The sequence below is a fragment of the Engystomops pustulosus genome, chromosome 3 (assembly GCF_040894005.1).
Source record: "Engystomops pustulosus chromosome 3, aEngPut4.maternal, whole genome shotgun sequence".
NCBI lineage: Eukaryota > Metazoa > Chordata > Amphibia > Anura > Leptodactylidae > Engystomops > Engystomops pustulosus.
In genome coordinates this window covers 109,827,114-109,853,842 of record NC_092413.1, presented here as the reverse complement: position 1 = coordinate 109,853,842, position 26,729 = coordinate 109,827,114, and the positions used below count along the sequence as shown (strand labels likewise).

Below are 26,729 nucleotides of genomic sequence, written 5' to 3'. Positions count from 1 at the left end.
ACATAGCCTCTTACAATCAGCTTCCACCCATGATGCCGCGCGTCCACTGTGTGACGAACTTCCGTCGGGATCATGGCGTCTGCTGCTTCTCTGGTGTCTTACAGCAGCGGCTCAGAGTCTGAATGTGAAGAGGACGTGCAAGCTAACTCCCATTTAAAACCTTTGCCTACAAGTGCGGGGAGCCTGGTCGTGGTGAACTCGGCGCCGGAGGTGGCAGTGAAGGTGAGTGAGGGAGGCTTCTCCTGCAGCATGGGGAATAGGATCCTGGGCTTGAAGTGTAAAGGAAAATGCGGCACAAATAGTAGGGCAGTAGGTCAGGTCACATCTCGTAGCCGGTGCGGTGATGACGCCCAGGGCCACCATAAGTGGCTATAGGCAGGCTGTAACCTCAGTGGTCATGTGTGATGGGGACGTGATGGCTACAATGCTATTGAGGGGCTAGACTAGATCAAGACCTGGAAAGGTTTCCAAAGTGCTGGTGCAAGTGATCGGGTCTCACACTTTGACATAGAAGTAAAAGAAAAAAAAAAAATATGGCCACCAACGTGCGTGTTAGGCCCAGTTCACATGATCATAAGCCAAATCCATGAGTTGTCAAAAGCACAGAACAGCTACAAGTCTTTCCATATACTTATGTAAGGACTTCTCTCTCTTCTACGTGTTTAACCACTTTAATGGAGATGTGAGATTGCCCTTATACTTCCTTTTTACTAAAGGTTAATAGCGGTCAGTTTGGTGCTTTCCTGTTGGCAGACATAATGCACTAAATTTTGATTGCAGCCTTGTATCTGTCATATTCTTTCACAAGACAACTTGGGAACCTCATGACCAGCTGCAGAAAGTTAGACAATTTTCATCCCTGAGCCCTACCTGTATAAAGAATGTTGTGGTTAATGGGCCCCAAACCTTACTGGTAGGTTTCAGGGATTTAGTCTTGTAAATGTACATTAGAAAATACTTGCTTTGCACTCTGTTTTCATTCCACAAGTATGGCTACATGCACATAGAATATGCTATTCTACGGGACACAAACTTTCCTACGGACTGATGAGTCATATAAATCCTTGATCATGTGCATGATGTGTGTGCTAGCTGTAAAAAAAAAATATGCCTAGAACACATCTGTATGACCTTGTCATGTGTCTGAGGAATGGGATTGGACTTGAAGGGTTTCCGGATGTAGGGCTGTTTGGAGAGGACGAGGTGCAGCGCTTCTGTTATGGAGCAGGTGTAGGGCTGTTTTGGAGAGGACGAGGTGCGGCGCTTCTGTTATGGAGCAGGTGTAGGGCTGTTTGGAGAGGACGAGGTGCGGCGCTTCTGTTATGGAGCAGGTGTAGGGCTGTTTGGAGAGGACGAGGTGCGGCGCTTCTGTTATGGAGCAGGTGTAGGGCTGTTTGGAGAGGACGAGGTGCGGCGCTTCTGTTATGGAGCAGGTGTAGGGCTGTTTGGAGAGGACGAGGTGCGGCGCTTCTGTTATGGAGCAGGTGTAGGGCTGTTTGGAGAGGACGAGGTGCGGCGCTTCTGTTATGGAGCAGGTGTAGGGCGGTTTGGAGAGGACGAGGTGCGGCGCTTCTGTTATGGAGCAGGTGTAGGGCGGTTTGGAGAGGACGAGGTGCGGCGCTTCTGTCATGGAGCAGGTGTAGGGCGGTTTGGAGAGGACGAGGTGCGGCGCTTCTGTCATGGAGCAGGTGTAGGGCGGTTTGGAGAGGACGAGGTGCGGCGCTTCTGTCATGGAGCAGGTGTAGGGCGGTTTGGAGAGGACGAGGTGCGGCGCTTCTGTCATGGAGCAGGTGTAGGGCGGTTTGGAGAGGACGAGGTGCGGCGCTTCTGTCATGGAGCAGGTGTAGGGCGGTTTGGAGAGGACGAGGTGCGGCGCTTCTGTCATGGAGCAGGTGTAGGGCGGTTTGGAGAGGACGAGGTGCGGCGCTTCTGTCATGGAGCAGGTGTAGGGCGGTTTGGAGAGGACGAGGTGCGGCGCTTCTGTCATGGAGCAGGTGTAGGGCGGTTTGGAGAGGACGAGGTGCGGCGCTTCTGTCATGGAGCAGGTGTAGGGCGGTTTGGAGAGGACGAGGTGCGGCGCTTCTGTCATGGAGCAGGTGTAGGGCTGTTTGGAGAGGACGAGGTGCGGCGCTTCTGTCATGGAGCAGGTGTAGGGCTGTTTGGAGAGGACGAGGTGCGGCGCTTCTGTCATGGAGCAGGTGTAGGGCTGTTTGGAGAGGACGAGGTGCGGCGCTTCTGTCATGGAGCAGGTGTAGGGCTGTTTGGAGAGGACGAGGTGCGGCGCTTCTGTCATGGAGCAGGTGTAGGGCTGTTTGGAGAGGACGAGGTGCGGCGCTTCTGTCATGGAGCAGGTGTAGGGCTGTTTGGAGAGGACGAGGTGCGGCGCTTCTGTCATGGAGCAGGTGTAGGGCTGTTTGGAGAGGACGAGGTGCGGCGCTTCTGTCATGGAGCAGGTGTAGGGCTGTTTGGAGAGGACGAGGTGCGGCGCTTCTGTCATGGAGCAGGTGTAGGGCTGTTTGGAGAGGACGAGGTGCGGCGCTTCTGTCATGGTGTAGGGCTGTTTGGAGAGGACGAGGCGCGGCGCTTCTGTCATGGAGCAGGTGTAGGGCTGTTTGGAGAGGACGAGGCGCGGCGCTTCTGTCATGGAGCAGGTGTAGGGCTGTTTGGAGAGGACGAGGCGCGGCGCTTCTGTCATGGAGCAGGTGTAGGGCTGTTTGGAGAGGACGAGGCGCGGCGCTTCTGTCATGGAGCAGGTGTAGGGCTGTTTGGAGAGGACGAGGTGCGGCGCTTCTGTTATGGAGCAGGTGCAGGGCTGTTTGGAGAGGACGAGGTGCGGCGCTTCTGTTATGGAGCAGGTGCAGGGCTGTTTGGAGAGGACGAGGTGCGGCGCTTCTGTTATGGAGCAAGTGCAGGGCTGTTTGGAGAGGACGAGGTGCGGCGCTTCTGTTATGGACCAGGTGCAGGGCTGTTTGGAGAGGACGAGGTGCGGCGCTTCTGTTATGGACCAGGTGCAGGGCTGTTTGGAGAGGACGAGGTGCGGCGCTTCTGTTATGGAGCAGGTGTAGGGCTGTTTGGAGAGGACGAGGTGCGGCGCTTCTGTTATGGAGCAGGTGTAGGGCTGTTTGGAGAGGACGAGGTGCGGCGCTTCTGTTATGGAGTCGATGAAGCTCTTCCTGGGCAGGAAACGATTAGTTGCAGGACTTGGGATTCGTTTGGAGTGACTGATCCCTGATCTCAGATTGCCTCTAAAATAAAAGGATACCGACCATCAAAATCAAGCATCATAAACCAGGGACAGGTGCTCATAGATCCAGACACTGTGTCTGTGGTATTCTTCTTGTTTTTATCCGGAGTCTTATTCCTTCTGAAATCCACGTTTAAAATTATGCTATAGAGCCTGAAGGGCTCTGGGACCTCTTGCCTGAGCTCCACCTTGTAGATTCACAAGCTGTTAAACTGTACAGGAGCACTTCCCCTCAGGACCTGCCTCTCTATTTTAATCTCCTATAGCGGAAGGTGCTTTTGAACAGGGTAACAGCATGTGAAGATGCAGCACAGATGTCATGGTTACACCACCATAGCCCTGCATACATGATATCTCCATGAACTTGCCAACCCAAATAATAAAGTAGAGGTGTCACTTGGACAGTACAGTGAAAGCTGTAAAAACCAAGCCTACAAAAAAATGGTGCAAATGTTTTTTTTTCTTTTTTGTCAATTTCGCCATCTTTGGAATTTTTTTTCCCCCAGCTTTCCAGTGAATGGGGAGGGCAGGATTGCGTCGCTTTTTGCAATTATTTTCAGCCCACGGCCTTGAAACATAGGATGCACCTTTTTTTCGATACAGGTTTGAAAAGCCTCTAAAACCGGTAACATTTAGAAAATATGGTATTTAGCAAATCAGACTGAATGACGTGATGGAAGAAATTGCAAAAATGGTTGGACATCTGGGCGAATTATAGTAGACTCAGTAAGGGTATGTTCACTTGGCAGGTTTTGCCACAGGTTTTCAGTCTGAAAAAAAAAATCACTTTTCTGTTGACATCACTGGAAGGCTGTGGAGATTTTTTTTTTCTGTTGTGTTTTTTGTAATGTGACTTTACAGACACTTGGGTATTTTCATTTGTAGCTCTTCTTAAAGGGGTTTCTCTGTCTGAAACTTATGATGCCCTGCAATAAGAGCAGTTCTTGCTGTGAGCTGGGGTCTGAAAAAGCTGATCAGTGGTGGTGCCACATCCTGCGGTTAGGTTATTAGAGTTTGCAGACTATTGATCAACTTTGGAGGCATTTTTTTTTTTGCCAAATGTTGCAATGTAGCTGTGATCTAACATAGATTTGTGATTGAAGTTGCCATGTCTAATACCAAAACCCTTGATCTGCCCTTGGCATTTGGTATAACCAGAGATACACCCAATGATATGCTATGTGGGCATACACTTTTTTACATTTCTTTCTTCTTCTTCTTTTTTTTTTTTTTTTTTTTTTTTTTTTTTTTTTGCAATTCAAGAAATTTTAAATACAATATCTTCAAAATAATAACATTATGAGATAAGCATTTACCTACTTTCTGTAGCTTTGAGTCCACACAAACTGGGTTGAAACTGCAGTCTGGTTTCCCTGCCAGCAGGAGTTTTGATAGTTTGGATAAATCCTCCATGAAAGTGTTTCTAATACTCGTTACAGAAAATGTTCTTTTTGATGGAACAGTGGAATTTTAATTTGTCACCTTGGAAACGTGCAGCTAAGTTAAAAGCCGGCCTCCCACGTTCAGCAGTTAACAGCTTTTCACTTTGTCAAGGCTGATAATTCTTGCCTAGCAGTACATCTATTGTAGATTTGACATTTGATGGATTTCAGTTCTTGGGGAGCATTACTTGCCTTTGTTGACCCTTTATAAGAAGCAATGTATAGCTGCTCAGGGAAGCAGTGACTGAGGCATGTTACATGTTTCCTTTGTGTCATGGACTGTAACCTAATTAACCTTTACCTTGCCTGTGCTATAAATACTCTATCTCAAAATCAGCCATCATTTATTTCTATGTGATGTGACACATATGTAGTCTTTCTTCAGGTACTGTATTTACTAGGGACTGTTGGGATGAAGATCAGTTTATGTAATCTGGCAAAATGCATTTGTATAGTGACCTGTGTTGATATACAATGGAACTTCTTTCACAAATTCCAGATAAAAAAGAACTGCTGTTATTTCTGTATAAATATGTTGTGTTGGGACCAAACCTGAACGTGTGTTTTTCATAGACCGCAAACAACGGTCTTATGTTTTCTGCACATTTGTCATCTGCGCATAAGCACCACTTGATGAGCAATGAATCATAGAAAAGGATTATTGGAGACGCCAATGCAGGCAGGAATAGGACTCTGTTTTGCAATGTTTGAGCATTCTGAAGCAGGATTTTTCAGTGTCTTCAGCATATGTTCATCTATCTACTTAAATTTGAGATGTGGTCTGAACCAAGCAGTTGTATTGTTTCCTTGATGCTCAGTGGGGTAGATGTACAGTCAAGGCCAAAAGTTTTGAGAATGACAAAAATATTATATTTTCACATGATCTGTTGCCCTCTGGTTTTATGTGTGTTTGTCAGATGTTTTTATCACATACAGAAATACAAGTGTAATCATATTATGAGTAACAAAAGCTTTTGAGTTAATGCAGCAAGTGAATATTTGCAGTGTTGACCCTTCTTCTTCATGACCTCTGCAATTCTCCCTGGCAGCTCTCAATCAACTTCTGGACCAAATCCTGACTGATAGCCGTCCATTCTTGCACAATTAATGCTTGCATTTTGTCACAATTTGTTGGTTTTTGTTTGTCCACCCGTCTCTTGATAATTGACCACCAGTTCTCAATGGGATTAAGATCTGGGGAGTTTCCAGGCCATGGACCCAAAATTTCTATGTTTTGTTCCCCGAGTCATTTGGTTACCACCTTTACTCTATGGCAAGGTACTCCATCATGCTGGAAAAGGCATTGTTGATCACCAAACTGCTCTTGGACGGTTGGGAGAAGTTGCTCTTGGAGGACATTCTGGTACCATTCTTTATTCATGGATGTGTTTTTAGGCAAGACTGTGAGAGAGCCGATTCCCTTGGCTGAGAAGCAACCCCACACATGAATGGTTGCAGGATGCTTTACAGTTGGCATGAGACAAGACTGGTGGTATCGCTCACCTTGTCTTCTCCAAACAAGCTGCTTTCCAGATGACCAAACAATCGGAAAGGGGATTCATCAGAGAAAATGACTTTACCCCAGTCCTCAGCAGTCCACTCCCTGTACCTTTTGCAGAATAGCAGTCTGTCCCTGATGTTTTTTCTGGAGAGAAGTGACACCAAACCTTGCTCCAAGAGTCTCCGCCACACAGTGCATGCAGATGCATCCACACCTGCCTGCTGCCATTCCTGAGCTACAGCGCAGAGCGTTAAGGGGTTAAAAATGTTGGATTGTCATAAGAACCAGGATAAACAATCTTAATTAGACACCATTGATAACTGTGAAAGCTGTTTATTGTAGCCTGGGACTAAAGTACAGTAAATTACCAAAATCCAGAGATCAGTTTGTAACTAGGGGTCGTATGTTAGTCAGGTGGTGTTAAGTAGGGGACCGCCTGTATTAGCTTTTAGAAGATTAATTTTGTAGTTAACAGTCTTATTTTATTTGCAGGAAAATGTTGATGTCGGAGTTCATCTTGATCCCTCTCTCAAAGAAGTCCAATTCAATCCAACATATGACATGTTGTTTGCTCCCGAGGTAGGTGTATAAAATCTCCTGTTAAAGTATACATCTACTGCACTGGTTTGAATCTGTTAAGCACTGTCCATCCACTCATTCTGGCACACCTGAAATGGTTTATCTAGTCTCACTTTTCTTAAAGGAAATCTACCACTTTACCAAAGTAACAAACACCCACACATACTCACTTCATCTTAATCCCGGTGCTGGTTTTTGTTAATATTGACAAGCCTGGATCACCTAGAAAAGAGAGTTATAAGAAGCAGTCTGCTAATTATGCATGTCCCCTGACGTCACATGCTAGAGGGAGGCATCTATCACACAGGAGGTATGAAGTCTCCTTCCTCTCCCAGTATGAATTAGCATCCTGTAGCAAGGGACATATCATCCCTGTGCTCTGGCCTGCTTTTTATAAGTCTCTTTTCTAGGTTATCCCGGTGTCTCAGGATTAACAAAGAACTCCACTGGGATCAAAATGAATAGCAAAGTAGGTGAGTATGTGTAGGTGTTTGTTACTTTTGTAAAGTGGTAGATTTCACAGATTGCTTAAATTTCATTAATCAACTTACTATTAAGCCCCTCTACAGTACTAGGCTGGAGCCTACTGACATATAAGATGGGACCAGAGAAAAATTTTACTAGCAATGCATTAGTAGTGTGAAATTTTAATGCAGAATATGAATTTGTTATGTATTTGCAGCTTGGACCCAACAATCCATTTAAAAGCCAGCAGATGGCTGCTCCTAGGAACATGCTTTCAGGTTATGCAGAACCGACACACATAAATGACTTCATGTTTGAACAGCAGAGAAGAACATTTGCAACCTACGGTAATATATAATGGAAAACCACTATGACCTTGTATGATTATATGACTAGTATGACTCGCTTTGCCTTATTGATGACTTGGTCAATCCTGCCTTCATCCTAGAAAGGAGTGGTGCCTATTGTTTAATTTTTTTGTAGCCTTGAGAAATTATAGCACTTGTTTTGTAATTTTATATTTACTAATTATTCCAGGAAACCTCGGATAATGTGAATTTTGTAATGTAATTGTAAATGTTAATATTGGGTGATTTTGTAAATTTGTGTGTGATGAGCAGTGACTGGGTTTTCTACACACATACCGCATAGAATTAACACCAAAAAGTTCAACCTTCGTCTCATCATTCAGAGTATCTTATTTCTCAGTCTGAGAAACCATAATGTTTTTGGTTTTTTTTTGCGCAAACTGCATGCAGGCTTTCATATGACTTGCACTGAGGAGAGAGGCTCCCTTCTCGTTTTCTCCCATGATTATTTAGCTTGGCTGGACGGCCATGTCAAATAAGATTTGTGGTAGTTCAAAACCATGGCTGTTTTCTTCCAAAAACTGCACCACACCTGACAATGAGTAGTGTGTAGATTACAACTAAGCTCCATTCACTTCCATACAGCTGTGCTGAAATACCTGCACACACCATGGTCAGGTGTGGCACTGTTTTTAGAAGAAACTGCCAGGTTTTTCCTTTTTGGGAGAACCCCTGGCGAGAGCCGCTCTGCACTTGGGAACCTTGAGCGCTGCAGAAATTCTTTTGTAACCTTGGCCAGATTGGTGCCTTGCCACAATCATTTCTGAGCTCCTTGGGCAGTTCCTTAGACCTCAATATTCTGATGTGCTATGACATGCACAGTGAGGTCTTATATAGACAGATGTGTGCCTTTTCTAATCAAGTTCAATTAGTTTAAATAAGGCTAGACTACAATAAAGGAGACAAACCATCTCAAGGAGGATAAGAAGGAAATGAACAGCTTAAAATTAATGAGCAAAAAACCTTTTTTTGATATTACGAATTGGCTGCTATGAAACAGTGATAAATTTAAAGGGGTCTGAATACTTTCCTTACCCACTGTACATTTCTCTCAGCCAATCTAAATCTTGCTGACATCCGTTTTTCCAGCTTCTCTTGAATGATAGTTGACATTATCCATGAAAACAATTCAGACTACGACACACTAAACTATGTAATGGAACGGACACATTGTTCATTACATTAAAAGCCATGGGCACTGATCTATTTGAAAATATTACAATTTATTCATCTGTTTGCCATATGTTAAAGAAGCGGATGGCACAAGGTTTTAACTCTGTTTTAAAGTCCGTTTCTATGAAGAAGTTTGGAAAGGATGTGGTTAAAGAGAACTTAGCAATGTACTGAATAGATTATTCATATTACTACAGATTTTATACTCCTTGACTAAAAATATTCCTCATAAATGCTAGCAGGAGTATTTTTAACCTGTGACCTCTGACATCCCGATTTTAGCCCCTGCCCCCATAATCATCCACTGGAAACGGAACTCTAATGAGATGTTGTTCTCAGATTGCAAATGGTTTCCCTGCCTGTTTTAATAAGCAAAATTATCATCATACATTACTTTTAATGCAAAGTTTGTTACCGAGTGACCCTTTAATGATGGTGTATATCACTATTTTTTTTGCATATATTCGAAACTTTGTATTTGCTAGTCATTTTCAAAATGCTAATTTTTTGGTGAAATGATTATAATTTTTAGAATCCTGTGAATATTGGGCATTATACCACTTTTCTGTTGCAGGTTATGCTCTTGATCCATCACTAGATGTTCAGGACACATCCACAAAATATATTGGTTCAGTTGATGATGCTGAAAAAAATCAGGGTAAGTTTTTGGATTTTAATTAATTAACTAGTTTTTCATTATTTTCTGAGGCATCTGTGCCCTTATAGAAATCTCTCATATTTTCTCCCTGTAAGCTTAGCATGTATTCTGACAAACTGAAGGTACATAGGGGATCCTGCTGTGTGTGTACACAATTTGCTATTTCCTTTTTTTTTTTTTTTTTTTTCCCCCCCCTTGGTCACAAATTTTCTTATGTTATTTCCTTAGGTCTAACGGTATTTGAAAGTGGGCAGAAAAAAATGGAAAAACGGAAAAAGGTGAAAGGAAGTGATGCATCTGACATTGACGGATTCCTGGGTCCTTGGGCAAAATATATTGATGAGAAAGATGTTGCTAAACCATCTGATGTGAGTATTAAGCTTAGTATATACAGTAGTTATCATTTTACAAGTGGTGAATGCAATTTTATACTAATATACTTTTTGCTTTATTTATTTTAGGAAGAGCAGAAGGAACTTGACGAAATAACAGCAAAAAGACAGAAGAGAGGCAAACAGGAGGAGGATAAACCTGCAGATGAGAAGACCATATTGCATGGTATGCTATCCTATACAAATGTTTCTGTTTTGTCTACACATATGATACACAGTTATTCCACTGCCACTCACCCAATCACAGCCATGCACAGTGCAGGTGAACTACGGGGCAGCACACAAGTCCCCACCATTTCATTCAATGCTTCGTCTTTGGAATCTTTTTGTAATTGGGGTTTATTTAACATTGTTCCCCTGTAATGTGGATAAAGGATAATTGTTTGTGTGAAAACATCTTTTAACATCTTAACCCCTTACCGACATGTGACATAATAGTAGGTCACATGTCGAGTCCCGGTACATGGAGAGGGCTCGCGGGCCGAGTCCTCTCCATAGCCGGTAAGTCTTTGCTGCATATTGCAGCAAAGGCTTACCGGTAACAGCCGCGATCGGTGTCGATCCATTGCCATGGTAGCTTCGGGTCTCACGAAGACCCGAAGCTACTTCGGGTTAACCCATTCATTACAATGTGCTATCAGCACATTGTAATGTATGAGTAGTAAAATCCCCATATACTGCCATACTGTAGTAAAGTACCCTAGGGAGTCTGGAAAATAGTAAAAATAAAAATTTTAAAAAAAAGTTAAAATAAAAAAATTATAATAAAAAAACCTAAAAATTCAAATCACCCCCCTTTCCCTAGAACTGATATAAATAAATGGTAAAAATCATAAACACATCAGGTATCGCCGCGTCCGAAAATGCCCGATCTATCAAAATATGATAACGGTTTTTCACTGCGTTTAACCCCGTAACGGCTAATCGCGCCCAAAGTCGAAAATTGAACTTTTTGCCATTTAAAAAAAAATTTAAAATTCTATAAAAAGTGATCAAAAGGTCGTACAGTCCTAAAAATGATAACATTGTAAACGTCATCAAAATCCGCAAAAAACGGCACCACCCACAGCTCCATAGACCAAAGTATGAAAAAGTTATTAGCGCCAGAAGATGGCAAAATCCTACAAAAAAATTTGGTACAGGAGGTTTTCATTTTTTTTTTAATGTATGAAAACATTATAAAACCTATACAAATTTGGTATCACCCTAATCGTAACGACCCAAAGAATAAAGTAGACATGTCTTTTGGGGTGCACAGTGAAATCTGTAAAATCCAAGCCCACAAGAATACGGCACAAATGTGTGTTTTTTTTTTTTACCAATTTCACTGCATTTGGAATTTTTTTTCCCGCTTCCCAGTACACGGCATGGAATATTAAATACCACCATTTTGAAGTGTAATTTTTTACGCAGAAAATAAGCCATCACACAGCTCTGTACATGGAAAAATAAAAAAGTTACAGATTTTTGAATGTGGGGAGTGAAAAATGAAAACGCAAAAACGAAAAAGGGCTGCGGCGGGAAGGGGTTAAAGCTCCATGATCACGGAGCGCTAAAAATAAATAAAGCTGCAATTTGCCCTCTTCATATAACGCCCACAATCAGTGCTAGCGCTGAACGCGGATGTTAACCTTTTGATTGCCTGCGTCAACATCGCTTCTCGATGACATAAAGTTTTGTTGCCATGACAGCCTTGGGTCTTTGTAAGACTAAGACTGAGACTGCCTCGTTTTAGCAGATCTATTGAAATGTGTGATCATATTGTAGTAGAGGATTTAAAAAATTCGCATACACTGCCATGCTATATTGTGACAGTATATGGTAGGATCAATTAGACAACCTAGGGTTAGTAAATTAATAAAACCTAAAAGTTCAAATCACCCCACCTTTTCCTCGAGCTAATATAAAAATAAACAAAGTCATAAACATGTTGGGTATCATAGCTTCTTAAAAGCCCATCAAGTATAATAACGATTATTCTTGGCTTTGAAGCTTCAAAGGAAAATAGAGCCTACATGCCTAAAACGCCATTTTTTTGCCATTTTGCAACATAACAAAAAGGGATCAAAATGACAGCTCATCTTGCAAAAAAATGAGTCCATATACCGAACTATGAAAAAGTTATTGGCGTCAGAAGATGTATTTAAACACAATAAAACCTTATAAATTTGGTATTCACGGGTTCATACCAAACCATAGTTAATTTTTTATGGTGCGGAGTAAAAATGGAAACGCAGAAACTTAAAAGGGGCCTCGGTGTTAAGGTGTCAAAGTAGAGGTGTTATTTGAAACACACTGTGAAAGTCGGAAAAACCGAGCCCAAATGGTGCAAATGCTTTTCTCACCACATTTGGAATAATAAATGCCATCACCAAGAAGTACAATTTGTTACACAGAAATAAGCCCTTGTACAGTTCTGTATACAGAAAAAATGTAAGTTATAGGTGGGGAGCGGAAAATGAAAGTCTGTCCTTTGAAGGGTTTAAAGAGAAACTTTCACTATGCCATTCAGAATTTATTTCATTGTGGCCTTTTTTTTTCTGGATATTTGTTAATATTAGTCAAGGGGCCAGTGACCTTTTTCTTTTATAAGGCACACAGACACTCATCCACCAGAGAAAATAAAAGGTTACCTCCTAGCGCAGTGATGGTGAACCTTTTAGAGATCGAGTGGCCAAAGTGAGACTCAAAAACCACTAGCTTTTCCCAAAGTGCCATAGGTTCGCCACCACTGTCCTAGTGGCTAGTATGAGACAATTTCTATTTCAAGGCCATCATTTTCAATTGATTTGGTGACCAGTCCTGTTTAATGTACTATAGGGTAACATATTGTACAGCTATAGGCTTGGATAGCAGTTGTTCCACAATCGCATCAGGTCCCAGCCATCTGGATATTACATGTTTCCTTTACTTTCTAGGATATGTCTTCTGTCAGTCATTATTAATAGGCTGTATAAAGACTCTCAGCCAGTGTCTGGACAATGGGAAATTGTGACAGAAAATAAGCTTATTGTAGCAGACATGTGGCATAAGATTATTCACTGCATTCCTAGAAAGGCATCAAGAAAAGCTTGTTTTATGTTCTACTTCACTGATTGTCTTTGCTTTTGTGTAGCTGGAAATTGTTCTAGTTCCAATGTCTGTGATTGTAGAATGGCCTCTATTGGGTGTCTTTTAAGCATAATGTTGTGTGCATATGTATTCATATGTTTTTTTCTTCTTTTAGTTAAAGAAATGTATGACTACCAAGGCAGATCATATTTGCATATTCCTCAAGATGTTGACGTTAACCTACGGTCTAGTGAACCGCCTGAGAAATGTTATCTTCCCAAGAAACAAATTCATGTTTGGTCTGGACATACAAAGGTAGTTCTAGCATTGCATATTAATAAGAATGTATTCTGTGACCTATACATGTAGCCTACGGCCTCATTCCTTACAATGGGCAATACAGCCAGATGTCGCATTAACATTTTTCCAAAAGGGTAATAATACTCCCCTTACAATTTTTGAGGAGTATTTTTCGCCCATATGGTCCCTGCATGGGTTGAGGCATTATAGTAATTTTTTTAACCCCTTACAGATGTGCGACTTATGCGTACATTACACCTCACTGGGTGCATGGAGAGGGCTCACGGACTGAGCCCTCTCCATACATGCTTGTTGTTTGCTGCGTATTTTAACCCTTCAATCACCACCGGCGCTTGCCTGCCATATTTGTTTATCGTCTCTCCATTGAGGTCATCGTGAAGCGGCGATTTGTTACCAAGACAGGCTTGAGTCATAAAAGATTTAGCCTATTATAATGTGCGATTTGCACATTGTAATACATAAGTAAAATCCCCATATACTCCAATACTGTAGTATGGCAGTATATGGTAGGATCAAAGTACCCTAGAAGGTATAAAAAAAATAAACTTTCCCTAGAACTCATCTATAAATAGCTTACAGAATTTTTTTCCCTGCTTCCCAGTACAGGGCACTATGAAATTTGTTATGCAGAAAACAAGCCCCCACAAAGCTCTTTACTTTGAAAAATAAAGTTGTAGATTTTTGGTTGGGGTGTGAAAAATGCAAGTACAAAAACAAAAAAATGGCATTGGGTTAAGGGGTTAAAGAACGGTTTCAAACTTATTTATAAAGGTCAGGGGCTTCTATATTTCCACATACAGAAAACGTAGGGCTGATGGGCTGAGTGTGTGATCCTGGGCAGTCTATGGGTGTCTACACAATGGCCATATTACTAGGAATGAATGGAGACATTGTGTAAAATATATAGCTCATGTCCTATTTTTTTTTTTCCCGTATTTCTGTTCCGTACACCCCATGAAAGTCTATGGGATTGTATAAAATATGGGTTGCATACGTGCTGCATACATTTGTGCACCATATGCTGCCGTGTATATGTTCAGGATCCAGGGAGACCAGAACCAGTGGGAGGTGCATTCTATCAGTCGGCCATCATTTGCCAGCCCAGCATATTTTATACGGATACGGTGCCATGTGTGCTTAAAACATCCTGTATTTTAAGCCAAAATAGAGCTGTATATGCAGAACAGGGAAAAAAACCATATGGTTGTGTGCATTACCCAGTGAAGGCTCCCATACCTGACATTACATTCTATTACAGCCTGCTATAGAAAAGCTTTAAATTGCATTATATTGTTTGAGCAATCATGTGATCACATGTTCAAGTCCCGTAGAAACAAAAACGTCTTAAAGTTGCCCATCGTTTAAGGGACTGGCGGGTCATGTGACACCCCCCCCACCCCACCCCACCCCATTGTTCTACTGCCTTCCAGCGCAAATGGAGAGTTCTATGAATGCGCCTCCTATGCACTACAGGCTAACTTTAATGGGCTAAGTACAAATATTGGTATTATGGCATTGCACTTACCCTAGTAAAGTTTGCTATTTACGTATGGTGTAGACTCAGGAGCTCGGTCATCTCTATACACAGTTGGTGTATAGACTACCACCATTAACAGTTGTTTGCTAGGTGTAGTGGCATTTTATTGGAACTGATATGACTTCTGTAGACTATACGTATGCCCATATATAAACTTCTGGATTGCATGTTTTTCATAGTGTATTCAGCTGTGAGCAGAGTTCTCTCCAAATTAGTTATTTATACTAGTGTGTTATCTCTATCTTAATTAATCTTTCCTTCCTTCTTTCAGGGTGTCAGTGCTGTAAGATTATTCCCTCTTTCTGGACATTTGCTTTTGTCTTGTTCCATGGATTGCAAGATAAAGGTATATTCAATGTCAATTGTTTCTTTACATCTCCTTTAGTTGTAAACTGAGGTCAGCATACAGATCCCTGCTATTGTAGATATGTCAACTTGCAGCCTGAACTTGTAAAGGGTTTTTTTTTTTGGCCGCTTATTGGTCCCCATCCTTATGGGTTCCACATGTTGTGGTGCCCTCTGGGATTACATACTGTGTATGGATTGGATTTCAGATAAGTTACTTTAATAAAAGTCTTAGTCTTGCCTTTTTTTTTAATACAAAACAAACATTTTGAACATTTTACTGTGTGTAAAACATTTAATTAGTATTTATAAGCCTAGTAATTGAATTAGGGAAGAATTCACATTTTTATAGCTCATTACCCTTCTGATGCATTGTTTCCATTTTAAACATATTTTATGATATATTTCCTTGTTACAGCTATGGGAAGTGTACAATGAACGAAGATGTTTACGAACCTTTATAGGTATGGTTAGTTAAATTAGATTTTTTTTTTTTTACTTTTTACATCAGAATTTAACTTTTTAAATGGCAGACCACATTCCCAACACAGATCTAACATGTCAATGTCATATCAGTGTGTACTGTAAAACTTTAATAAACCTCTGGTCCCATAAATAGTAATTTGCATAATCTGGGTCAGTCAGTGCAATTTAGTCAGCAATCTGGCTCATTCATGATCCATCAGTCGGGGCGCTCCTCCTCCTCTCTCAATCTACCCCTTTACTCCCTTCTTTCACTTGCACACTGTGTACCGAAAAAGTCGCCCTTTTCCTTGATTCTCCTAACCCTCCTGGGATTTGGGACAAGACTATACGTAGTAGAGGAGGGTGTGGGTGAATTCAAACCGCCTTGGGGAGGATTACAAGAAACCAAATGATGCTGTTACAAGTATCTGCATTTGACTCATGGGATAAAATAAGAGTAGTATGGTTAGGTCTTGGTGGAATGTGGTGAGATAATTGGATGATGGGCGTCTTTTTAATTCAGTTTGCATTTCATGTTTTATTAATTGTACATTATTATTATTTTTCTAAAGGAAATCTCCAGGGACCTCATTTTCATTAAAAAACAGGTTGCAACAGCTCATTACAGCTGCATTGCACATCTGCCTTCTCTAAGCATTTTCATAACAATATAGTTGTGTATTATAACTTGCCTTGCACCCTGTCAAATCTCATCAAGTTACTGGGGTTGGGCTTTGATTTGGATGCATTTAAAAAAACACTTGCCTTGTTTGTGCAGCAGACTCCTCAGCCCACAGTCCCCACCTTTGTGCTCCTGTACAGCTCCTTCCTCCTGCTCCTTCAGAGGTCACAGTGTGGTGAGATGACATCAGTGGGGGAGGCAGTAGCTGTGAAGGAGCATAGAGGTGGGGGCTAAGAGCTGAGCAGTTAGCAGCACATACAAGTTGTGGCGTTTTTTGAAATGTATCCAAACCAAAGCCCAACCCAAGTGACTAAACAGATGATTCTTCCAGGGTTCAAGGTAAGTTATAACACACAATTATATTGTAATGCAAATCCTTAGAAAAGGAAGACATCTTTGCGATGCAGGTGTGATGGGTTTCTGTAACCTGTCTTTAATGAAAGTGAGGTCCCTGGTGACAGGTTCCCTTTGAATATTTAATAAACAATGACAGTAATTTATAATCTATAGATCTTGTTTTCATTTGCTGCATTTGAAGTATATGTACTTTCATTGATATACAGGGCACAGCAAAGCTGTTCGTGACATTTGTTTTAACAATACTGGAACTCGGTTCCTGAGTGCAGCGTATGACCGTTATCTGAAGCTGTGGGACTCTGAAACAGGTAAAGGCGTATTGCTTTCAGGCTGCGTTTTGGCTGTAATTTCTCTATGTGCGTATGTGATACTGCATGGTACAACTTCAGCAGTGAATTTCTCTTGTGAATGTCTATCACTTCATGAGCAGTAATATTAATCCAGCTGCTTTTCCTACATTTCCTTTATACACGTATCGAGCAGTGGTGTAATGTGAAGCTGATGCAAAGTCTGTGCCAGGCCCCTGACTATAATCTGCAAAACTCGGCGTTCAGTTACGTAATAAGCAGATACAACAGTGTTTTTAATTGGACCATATGTAAGCAGCCACATGGGACATGAAAAGCTTGAAAAAAATCTGCATCCTATGGCCATTCACTGCAAATGATGCTTACCCGCTCACATCAGATTTTCCAGTAATGTTTGGTAACTGAGACCAAAAAAGTGTTCAGAGTTATCACCAAGTGCACATTTACTGGACTAGCTGTCATGCTGCAAGAAGTGTGCTCTGTATATTTTTCGACCATTGCAAGGTGAAGACAATCCAAAATGAGTCTCTAAACTCGCCAGCAATAATATGCAATAATAATATGCCAGCATTTGGGAACAATGATCACATGTTTTACACAGAACAGGTGCTACCCACTGGAAGGACTGTCGTCTGTTCTGTGTGTTTGATTGAACTGGTTGAAATAACTGTCTAGCTAAGAGATGTGAATAGTTTATACTTTTCTAAAGGAGTGTGATGCACTGATTACAAATACATTTACTATATTACGTTGCTAATTCATAACCTTTCCTTCTAATAGGTCAGTGTATATCCAGGTTTACAAACAGGAAGGTACCATATTGTGTTAAGTTCAATCCTGATGAAGATAAACAGAATCTATTTGTAGCGGGGATGTCTGATAAAAAAATTGTACAGGTGAGTCACAATGTGATTGACATAATTTTAAGGAATTGTCCATGTCGGACGTAAAAGCAGCACTCAATAGAAAATGGTAATGTTTTCTGTTTCCTAACCACTGTTTCCTATCAAGTGTCACACAGATATGATCTTGGCGTCATAGTTTTTATCCCCTTTGATTACAGTTCACTCAGTTTCTGTTAAGCTAAATTACCACTTTACTTTTACTTCTCGTTCATTCTCATTAGCACAGACCACTGGTTTTCTTGAACTCAGTGGGGACAATGTATTAATTTTTTTCACTATAATACTGGAATAAACAAACATGAGGAGAGAAAAAGAACTGGGCCGCACATCCACACATCACACAATGATCTACTGCCGCTAGGCTACATTATATAACGAACTCGAGGTTCTTAGTTACATTTTGAACAAATTGTATAAGCCCACCAACCACTTCACGGTGGCCTCTTTTTGGTGCAGCATCACATGGCGTCCACCACCGCTGCAGCACAGCGCCGGCAGGGACCAAGACCTGGTTGACCCCCAGCACCCGTACTGGCAGGCATAGCCCCCATGGCTCCAGGCCCGGGTCCCCACCAGCACCGCACAACAGAAGCAGCGAACTCCATGCAACACCGCACCATGTGAACAGGAAAAAGGCACACCATGTGTGAACAGGTGTTGAATACTCACTGTTCCATGTAGTCTCATGGGCTAGCTGAGAAGAAGTAGGCAGCCCCTATATGCATTTCACCTGAAATGCCATGCACCAGATTAATCATCCAGCATCGGACACAATGATTAATGTGGTGCAGCAGACAACTGTCTAGTTCTACTGTACACTGCTCTAAAGACCAGCACATTGATACATCTCCCTAATTGTTGTTATCCTTTTCATGATCATTTTCATATCCTTTTCTATTTTTGGCATTAACCCCCTCACACCGTATGTGTAAGGCGCAGAGGTGTGGGGGTTGTATGAAGAGGGTGACATCTTATGTTTTTTTTTTCATACGTTTGTTTAATTTTTGAAAACGTATTTAATCGCAATAAAACCTACATAAATTTCATGTCACCATGATTGGACTGAACCGAAGAATAAAGCAGATGTTTTATTTGGAGTGCACAGTAAAAGTTTTAAATACTGAGCCCACAAGACATTGAAACAACCTGTTAAGCTGCAGCCTGGAGGGGTTTTGCCAACACCCACAGGAGCCCTTCAGGCTCATTAGCATAATTTAAAAAGTTGATTTTAGAAGGAAGGAAGCCATGTATAACAAATATAGGACGGTTGTCACAGTGCCTGGATCTAAGAGTAGGTGTCTCTGGTTTATCATGCTTGATTATGGTAGATTTTCTTCAAGGACCAGTCATCTCTTATTTATTTTTTATATGGCACAAGTTCTCTTCTCCTCAATGCCTACTCCCTTTCTCTGCTTATGTCAGCTCATCTTGTTTAACCAGCCCCCGCCCCCTTCCCGCTCCTCCCCTGTGACTCACCACAAACCGTCAAAGAAACAATTAAAAAGCGCTGGAATTATTTAGATGTATGACAGGCATTACCGTATATAATTAGTATAAGCCGACCCGAGTATAAGCTGAGACCCCTCATTTTAACACAAGTAACCTAGTTAAAAAAAACCTATTGACTCGAGTATAAGCCGAGGGTGGGAAATGCATTGGTCACAACCCCCTGTAGTGTATAGCTTGCCAGTCCCCCTGTATTGTATAGCCCACCAGCCACCCAATATAATGCCTGTAGGAAAAAACAAAATGTGTATTCTCCTTCGAACGCACCCCCCAACCACTACACCCCCGTTAGGTACTCTTCCATACATCGATGCTCCGGCATCGGCTCCATGTCCCTGCGCGGTCCGACGCAGACAATAGAACGTAAGCGTGTGGCTGAGGCCACGATGCCTGCGACGGACCACGTCGGGACATGGAGCCAGGGCTGCAATGTATAGAAGAGGACCTGCCGGGGGAGGTGTCGAAAGGTGAGTACACTTTTTTTGTTGTTTTTCTTGACTTTAGTATAAGCCCAGTTAGGGTTTTCAGCACATTTTTTTTATACTCTGCTTATGCTCGAGTATATATACAGTAATTAAAATCGACATGCTAGAGGCTTTTGGAACCTGTCATATAAAAATTACCTTCCCGGTGATGGCTTTCCTTTAAAGGGTTTTGCCCATGAAAGAAAGTTCTCAAATGATAACCCCTTAGTGGCGATGACACAATATAGATAATTTTTAACCCCATTACTTTACAATTTTTCTCAGTTTTATTTCTATTTTAGCTTCTGTAATTCAGTGGTAGTCAGTGTAAAATTCCTGAGTGTGGGTAGGGACTCTAAGCATTCTACTCGGCTACATGCCTCCTTCCCCTGCTATAAAGGTCTTATCCTATCTGTAGCTTGTAGAGGAAGTCTGTGCAAGTTGCTGACAGGAAGTGTATGTGTGAGCCCATCTAGTAATGCAAGAGGAAGGGCAGAGCTCACACTGCATTGAGCGGACAGGAGAAGCAATTCATGAGAACAATCTGTCCTACCCGACTATAAAAATCCGAAGATTTACAGTCTAATACTGGGGCAACCGAAATTGTATACAACAGAACTGATAGCGCAGGTTGAAATTATATCTGTGAAATTCTGTATTTTTGTGAATAACAGTGAAACAGAAAATGTGTTTATTTTGTTAACCTGGGGATATTTAAGAATCTTGCCCTCGTGAGAATACCCCTTTAAGAATAAGTTTTCTTAGTTACTATCTTTTGGGGACTTTGGGTGTCTGAGCTGGTCTCGTGACCTCCAGTCAATTGACACTTCATTGCTGGCTAGGCAGTGATGTACTGTGTATCTGGAAGCCATTGCTGAGGCCAGAGAATCAAAGCTCCAATAGCCAGGAGCTGCTATAGACTTTATTTGTAACTTTTTAAACATTTCTGGTGCAAATAAGTTATTTGCCAGTAAGAGGTCATGCCTATCCTGGGAAGCTTTGGCTCCATAATATATTTATTTTTCACCTTTTGGGCAGTTCTCTAATTGTTTTCTTTCTTCATCATTCAAACTTTTAGTGGGATATCCGAAGTGGCGAGATTGTGCAAGAGTACGACAGGCATCTGGGTGCAGTTAACACCATTACATTTGTAGATGAGAACAGGCGTTTTGTAAGCACCTCTGATGACAAGAGTTTGAGAGTCTGGGAATGGTAAGTTCCATCTTTAATCATTTTTCCGTTATGGTAGTAGAAATGTAAATAATAGACTGGTGCGTTAACCCCTTGCTGCAAACCAACATTCTATAGTATGTTGCTATGTGGGAAGAGGTCCATGGAAGGATTGAGCCTTTCCCATACAGACCAGGTGCAGCAAACGCCTAATTTTAATGCAGCAGCGATCGAGGTGTTAACACTTTACATGCCGTCTGCAGCATGCAATGACATCATCTTGACTGATCTTTGCTCGCCAATTACCCCTTTATAAGACCCCGGAACTTGTCATTTTTGCAGATCTGTTACAATGTGCCGATGATGGATTGTGAAAGATTGTGCAAAATCTCCATATACTGCTATAATACAGTATGGTATGGTCTAAAATTATTTCAAGTTCATCTTGCTCCCTTTTCTTAGAACAAGTATAAAAATAAACAATAAAAATCGTGCAACTCGTACAAAGGCCATCACGTCCTGCAAAAAAATTACAGCTACTTTACATACAATAAAGTATGAAAAAGCTACTAGCATCAGAATATGTCAAAATAAGGAATTTTTTCCTTTTTGTGCAAAAGGCTTACATTTTTTTTAACCCTTTAACGACCTTGACTCCCCCCCCCCCCCCCTTTTTCATTTTGTTTCCGTTTTTTCACTCCCTATCTTCAGAAATCTAACTCTGTGAGGGATTGTTTTCTGCGTACCAAATTGCACTTTATACTAACAGTATTTAATATTCCATGCATTGTACTGGGAAGTGGGAAAAAAAATTCCAAGTGCAGTGAAAATGGTGAAAAACCACATTTGCGCCATTTTCTTGTGGGCTTGGATTTTGCATCTTTCGCTGTGCACCCCAAATGACATGTCTTCTTTCGGTCGGTGTGATCATGGGGATAACAAATTTGTATAGGTTTTATAATGTTTTCATACATTTACAAAATTAAAACCGCTTGTACAAAAATTTTTGTTAGGGATTTTGACTTTTGATGGCGTTTTCGATGCTACCAATTTTGGAACTGACTTTTTATATTTTTCAAAATGGGAAAATAGTGCCAATTTCGACTTGGGCGCTATTTTCTATTATGGGGTTAAACGCAGTGAAAAATCGTTATTATATTTTTCGGACACGGCGATACCTAATGTGCTCGTGATTTTTACTGTTTATTAATATTTAGATGACTTCTAGGGAATGGTGGGTGATTATAATTTTTAGGGGTTGTTTTGTAATATAATTTTTTTTTTTTTACATTTTTTAAAATTTTATTTTTACTATTTTTCAAAACCCCCTGGGGTACTTTAACCCTAGATTGTTTGATCCGATCATATACTGCCATACTTCTGCCCATTCATTACACTGTGTGAATCGCACATTGTAATGAACAGTTTATAATGAGACGGCCTTGTGTCTTCGGAACACCCGAGGCTCTCATGACGAGCGATCACGGACCCCCCCCCCGATGAGGTCACAGCCAGCAACTATCTTCACCAAGATTTTTTAAGCTGTTGGCAGCTTTGCAGTGTTACCGGTAAGTGTTTGCTGCAATATGCAGCAAAGACTTAGGAGAGGGCTCAGCCCTTGAGCCCTCTCCATGCCCCTGCACCAGATGCATGCCGTACTATTACGGAGTGCTTCGGAAACTGCTTAAAGACCTATTTAAATCTAATAAAACTTATTAATTACCGTAATATAAATTTGGCATTCAAGTAATTAAGCAGAAACAAAGAATAAATGGGAAGTGTCCTTTGGAGTGCACTGTAATAGTAGTAAAAACTGAGCCCACATGCCAGTAGGGTGGGGGGATGGGGGGTATACATGTGCAATATTTGCTATAAAAAAAAATACAGTAAGGAAAAACGGATACAGCTCACAGAGGCTGGATGATGATGGCGTAGGGCAGAGAAATGAGAGATCTTGCACGGAGCAGGAGGCACTGAGTTGCATCAGGTGAAATATCCAACGTAGAGAAAAAGAGAGGTTGCTCCAGCAAGTAAGATAAAATCAAATAGTTTATTCCATATAAATGCTTAAAAACGTGAGGAAAAAAAGTGCACATGAATCAAAAAAAGTTGACGTGTCCGTCCTTAGTCGTAACCATTTGCTATATTTGATGGTTGGATAGCATGGTTATTTATATAATGTTTAATGTTTTTTGTACAAGTTAGAATGGGGTTGTGGATAACTTCTATTCTGTAAGAATTCTGCTTTGTACTGTTTTTTTTATTAAGAGATTTAAAAATAATGAAAAAAAATGCCGCCCCTAGGAAATACTATTTGTTACGCGGATGACAACCCCCATATAAAGCTCTGTACACAGAAAATTAAAAAAAGAGCAAAAAAATAGAACCACAAAAACGCACAAAAGTGCATTGGCGGGAAGGCGTCAACATACCTCAAGATTTTTTTAAGGACAAGGAAACGGCATCTGCATTACCTTCTTGGCACATTTAAACACATGGGTTCATGTTCCAGATGGTATTGATTCAGAATTTTACAAACTTTTGTTCATTTTTGGTTTTGCATTCCACTGCTGCATATATTTGCATCTGTAATTAATGTGGAACAGCTTGAGCCTGTTTCGACAACTGCAATTTATTTACTACAACAATTTGATGATGTGAGCTTAAGATTTTAGAATACAGTACTGTGGGCAGTCTATAATGTGTACATGGTTAATTGGTCATACTTCATTAGCCATTTATCTTTCTCTTTGTTGATGACTTTACCTTCCGAATTATGTGTCTTTGGTCCTAAGTTTTGACCTCAGAAAACCAACTTTGAAGTTTATTAAGTCACAGAGGAGGAGAGCTCAACACTGAAAGTGAAGCTCTTCTCACCTCAGAACGCTCCCTATTTGTTCACCTGACTCCAGGAGAACCTGTTATCGATATCAATGTCCCATCTTTTCACAGTGAAGATGGCAATTTTAGGCGAGGTGAACTTGACTTCAGTGCCAAACTCAACCAGCTTATATCTCACTTGAAGGTTCCTAACCTTGATCATGAAACAAGAATTGGACTGTTAAACAATTTTAACAACATAATTTTAGTGGTTTACTAGGTCATTTTCTGCTGACGGTTTTCCTTTAAACGAAATCTACCAGCAAAATCAAGCATGATGAACCAGAGACACTTCCTCATAGATCCAGGCACAGTGGCTGTGCTAATCTTGTATTTGTTATCCATGGCCTCCTTCCTTCTAAAATCAAGTATCAAAATTGAGCATTATCAGAGCCCCTCCTTGCACCAGGAGCACTGAGGGTCAGACTTGCTTTTGCATAGTGTAGCAGCCTGTTCAGCTGCAGCACAGAGGAGCTCTGGTTATTCCCATAAAGCCCTTCTGACTCAGTAGCATGGTTTTAAAAGTTGAGTTTGAAGAAAGGAGGCTATAGAGAACAAAGATGATCACAGTCCCTGTGTCTGGATCTATGAGTAAGTGTCCCTGGCTTTATCATGCTTGATTTTGACAGATTTCCTTTTAAACAGTTTTTCACACAAATGCACATATTTTTCCCCCGTCCCAGCAGTCTAATTTTATTTTTCAACAATTTTATTAGGGTTCATATAAAAAAAAAACACCCTCCCTATCAGTAAAGCCTTCTACTTAGCTACTCATTAAAAGTGATGAGATTACTTTGACATAACCGATCCCTCATTAACCCTTGCTAATGCATGCAGAGCATTAGTTGGGTCTCCATATTTCAAATACTTATCATGGGAGTGGAACAGATTGTATTTTGAATGTTTCCGCTTTAGTATTTTAACCTTGGTTTTCTTTTCCTTTCAGGGACATCCCTGTAGATTTTAAGTACATAGCAGAACCAAGTATGCACTCAATGCCTGCTGTTACCTTATCACCTAATGGTAAGTCATATTACTTTGTTTGAACAGTAGAATAAGTATGGATGACAGTCATTCATTTCCCATATCCTTATAACTTTGATCATTTACTAGTTTTACTAGTTTTTGATTAAAAGATGTGAATTAAAATTAGTAAAAGCCTCCAAAAGTGTTCTGCATGTGTAATGTGGGTTACATATACGATATGTATATCACCAACTGTATAGAGAGCATTTGTATAAACTGTATATTATATAACCCCATGAGGATGTAGGTGAGCGGAGATACAAAGCAAGCCCCATTATTAATAGTTTGTGATCACCATTTATTGTGAGTTATCAACAGTTTATATTGTCTGATAATCAAATAACCTAGTGCCCACACCCTATCCCTACATGTTTAGGTACAAGTAGCCATCATGATACAATGACGTATTAAAAAAAAAAAAATTGTGTAAGATGGAATTTTCTTTTTTATATAACAAGGTATGTCTGGAAGCAAAATGGTTTTTATGTAGACATTGACCTACATTTCGTCGCCCTCATGCACACATGTGCTAGTACAGGGGTCAATTGCTTTCTTTAGGCTTAATATACACAGGGTCATGTAATGCACAGAAGTGTGAGTTGAATGGCTGGGCCTGAAAAGATAGAGCAGGTCCTGTTCCTGCACAGCAGTGATTTCTATGGTCATCGTTGGTGAGTGGTACTCGCACACATTTGTGTGCATGTGTCCTTACTCTGCCTTTCATTCCAATGCAACTGAAGAAGGGTCCAATCTGGACCCGAAACGCGTCTTGCTTTTTATAACTGAGATATTTTAAGTTTTAAATTGGATTAAATAAAATCTCCTTTTATTGGAACGATTTTGCGCCGGGGTTTTTCCTCCAAGATTGACCAGGAGTCAAAAAGGGCCTCTAACAAGAGAGACCATCCTGCACTATTTCATTGTAGGGATCGGTTGCTTCTTAACAAGCAGAATGAGTTTTACAACTTCTTCCTTTTGATTCACAGGTAAATGGTTGGCTTGTCAGTCTATGGATAACCAAATCCTTATTTTCGGAGCACAAAATAGATTCCGGTTGAATAAAAAGAAAATTTTCAAAGGTCATATGGTGGCAGGATATGCTTGCCAAGTGGACTTCTCACCAGACATGAGGTAAGGTTACAATTCTGCTTTTATTATATACATTTCCGATCTATATCAAACTTTTTCAATAAGTCCTTACAATATTATAGAGAATACTTTACCAGCTTCAAAACAAGACTTAAATTGATATTTTGTATGTCAGGATTTAGCATGATAATCTTTCATTTCTTTGTCCAGTTATGTGGTATCTGGTGATGCTGATGGAAAGCTGAATATCTGGGACTGGAAGACTACTAAACTATACAGCAGGTTAAAGGCCCATGATAAAGTATGCATAGGTGCGGTATGGCACCCTCATGAAACATCCAAAGTCATCACCTGTGGATGGGACGGTCTCATCAAACTATGGGACTGAATCTCAAGTGCCTGTGCTGGATAAATACACAAACATTTTATTTAAAGTACTTTGCATTGTTCTGGAAAGCTGTGCTCTTACTAAAAATCAAAGACCACAAATGAAACTGTATTCCCGATCTACAAAGTGTATATGGACCCATGTTCTCTATCATCCTTTCTGTAGATATTTTATTGTGAGTGGCAGATCTTTAAAACACCCATTATAATTGCCCCAGTGAGTGTTTCACTGATCTGTAAACTTAACCTGTGTCCAGGTGCAAAGTACTGTTCCTTCACCAGCGGATCTTGTGTTTTTTACATCTGTATCCCCTCTGTTTGTATATGTAAGCTCAGACAAAACTATTACTAAATTGTGTACAGAACCTTTTATTTTTTACGTGAAAAAAATAAAATTGTAAATTTGTCTTTTTA

At 40.8% G+C, this 26,729-nt stretch overlaps 1 protein-coding gene across 1 annotated transcript; it reads left to right on the top strand.

Annotated features, from left to right (window-relative positions):
* On the top strand, positions 1 to 26,729 carry CDC40 (cell division cycle 40). The gene is made up of 15 exons (XM_072141793.1): positions 1 to 222; positions 6,680 to 6,766; positions 7,449 to 7,578; positions 9,347 to 9,430; positions 9,659 to 9,798; positions 9,892 to 9,988; positions 13,049 to 13,188; positions 15,003 to 15,077; positions 15,495 to 15,540; positions 16,787 to 16,888; positions 17,669 to 17,784; positions 20,842 to 20,975; positions 24,760 to 24,836; positions 25,826 to 25,970; positions 26,139 to 26,729. The coding sequence occupies exons 1-15, from the start codon at positions 73 to 75 to the stop codon at positions 26,314 to 26,316; spliced, it is 1,701 nt and encodes a 566-aa protein (XP_071997894.1). The 5' UTR covers positions 1 to 72; the 3' UTR covers positions 26,317 to 26,729.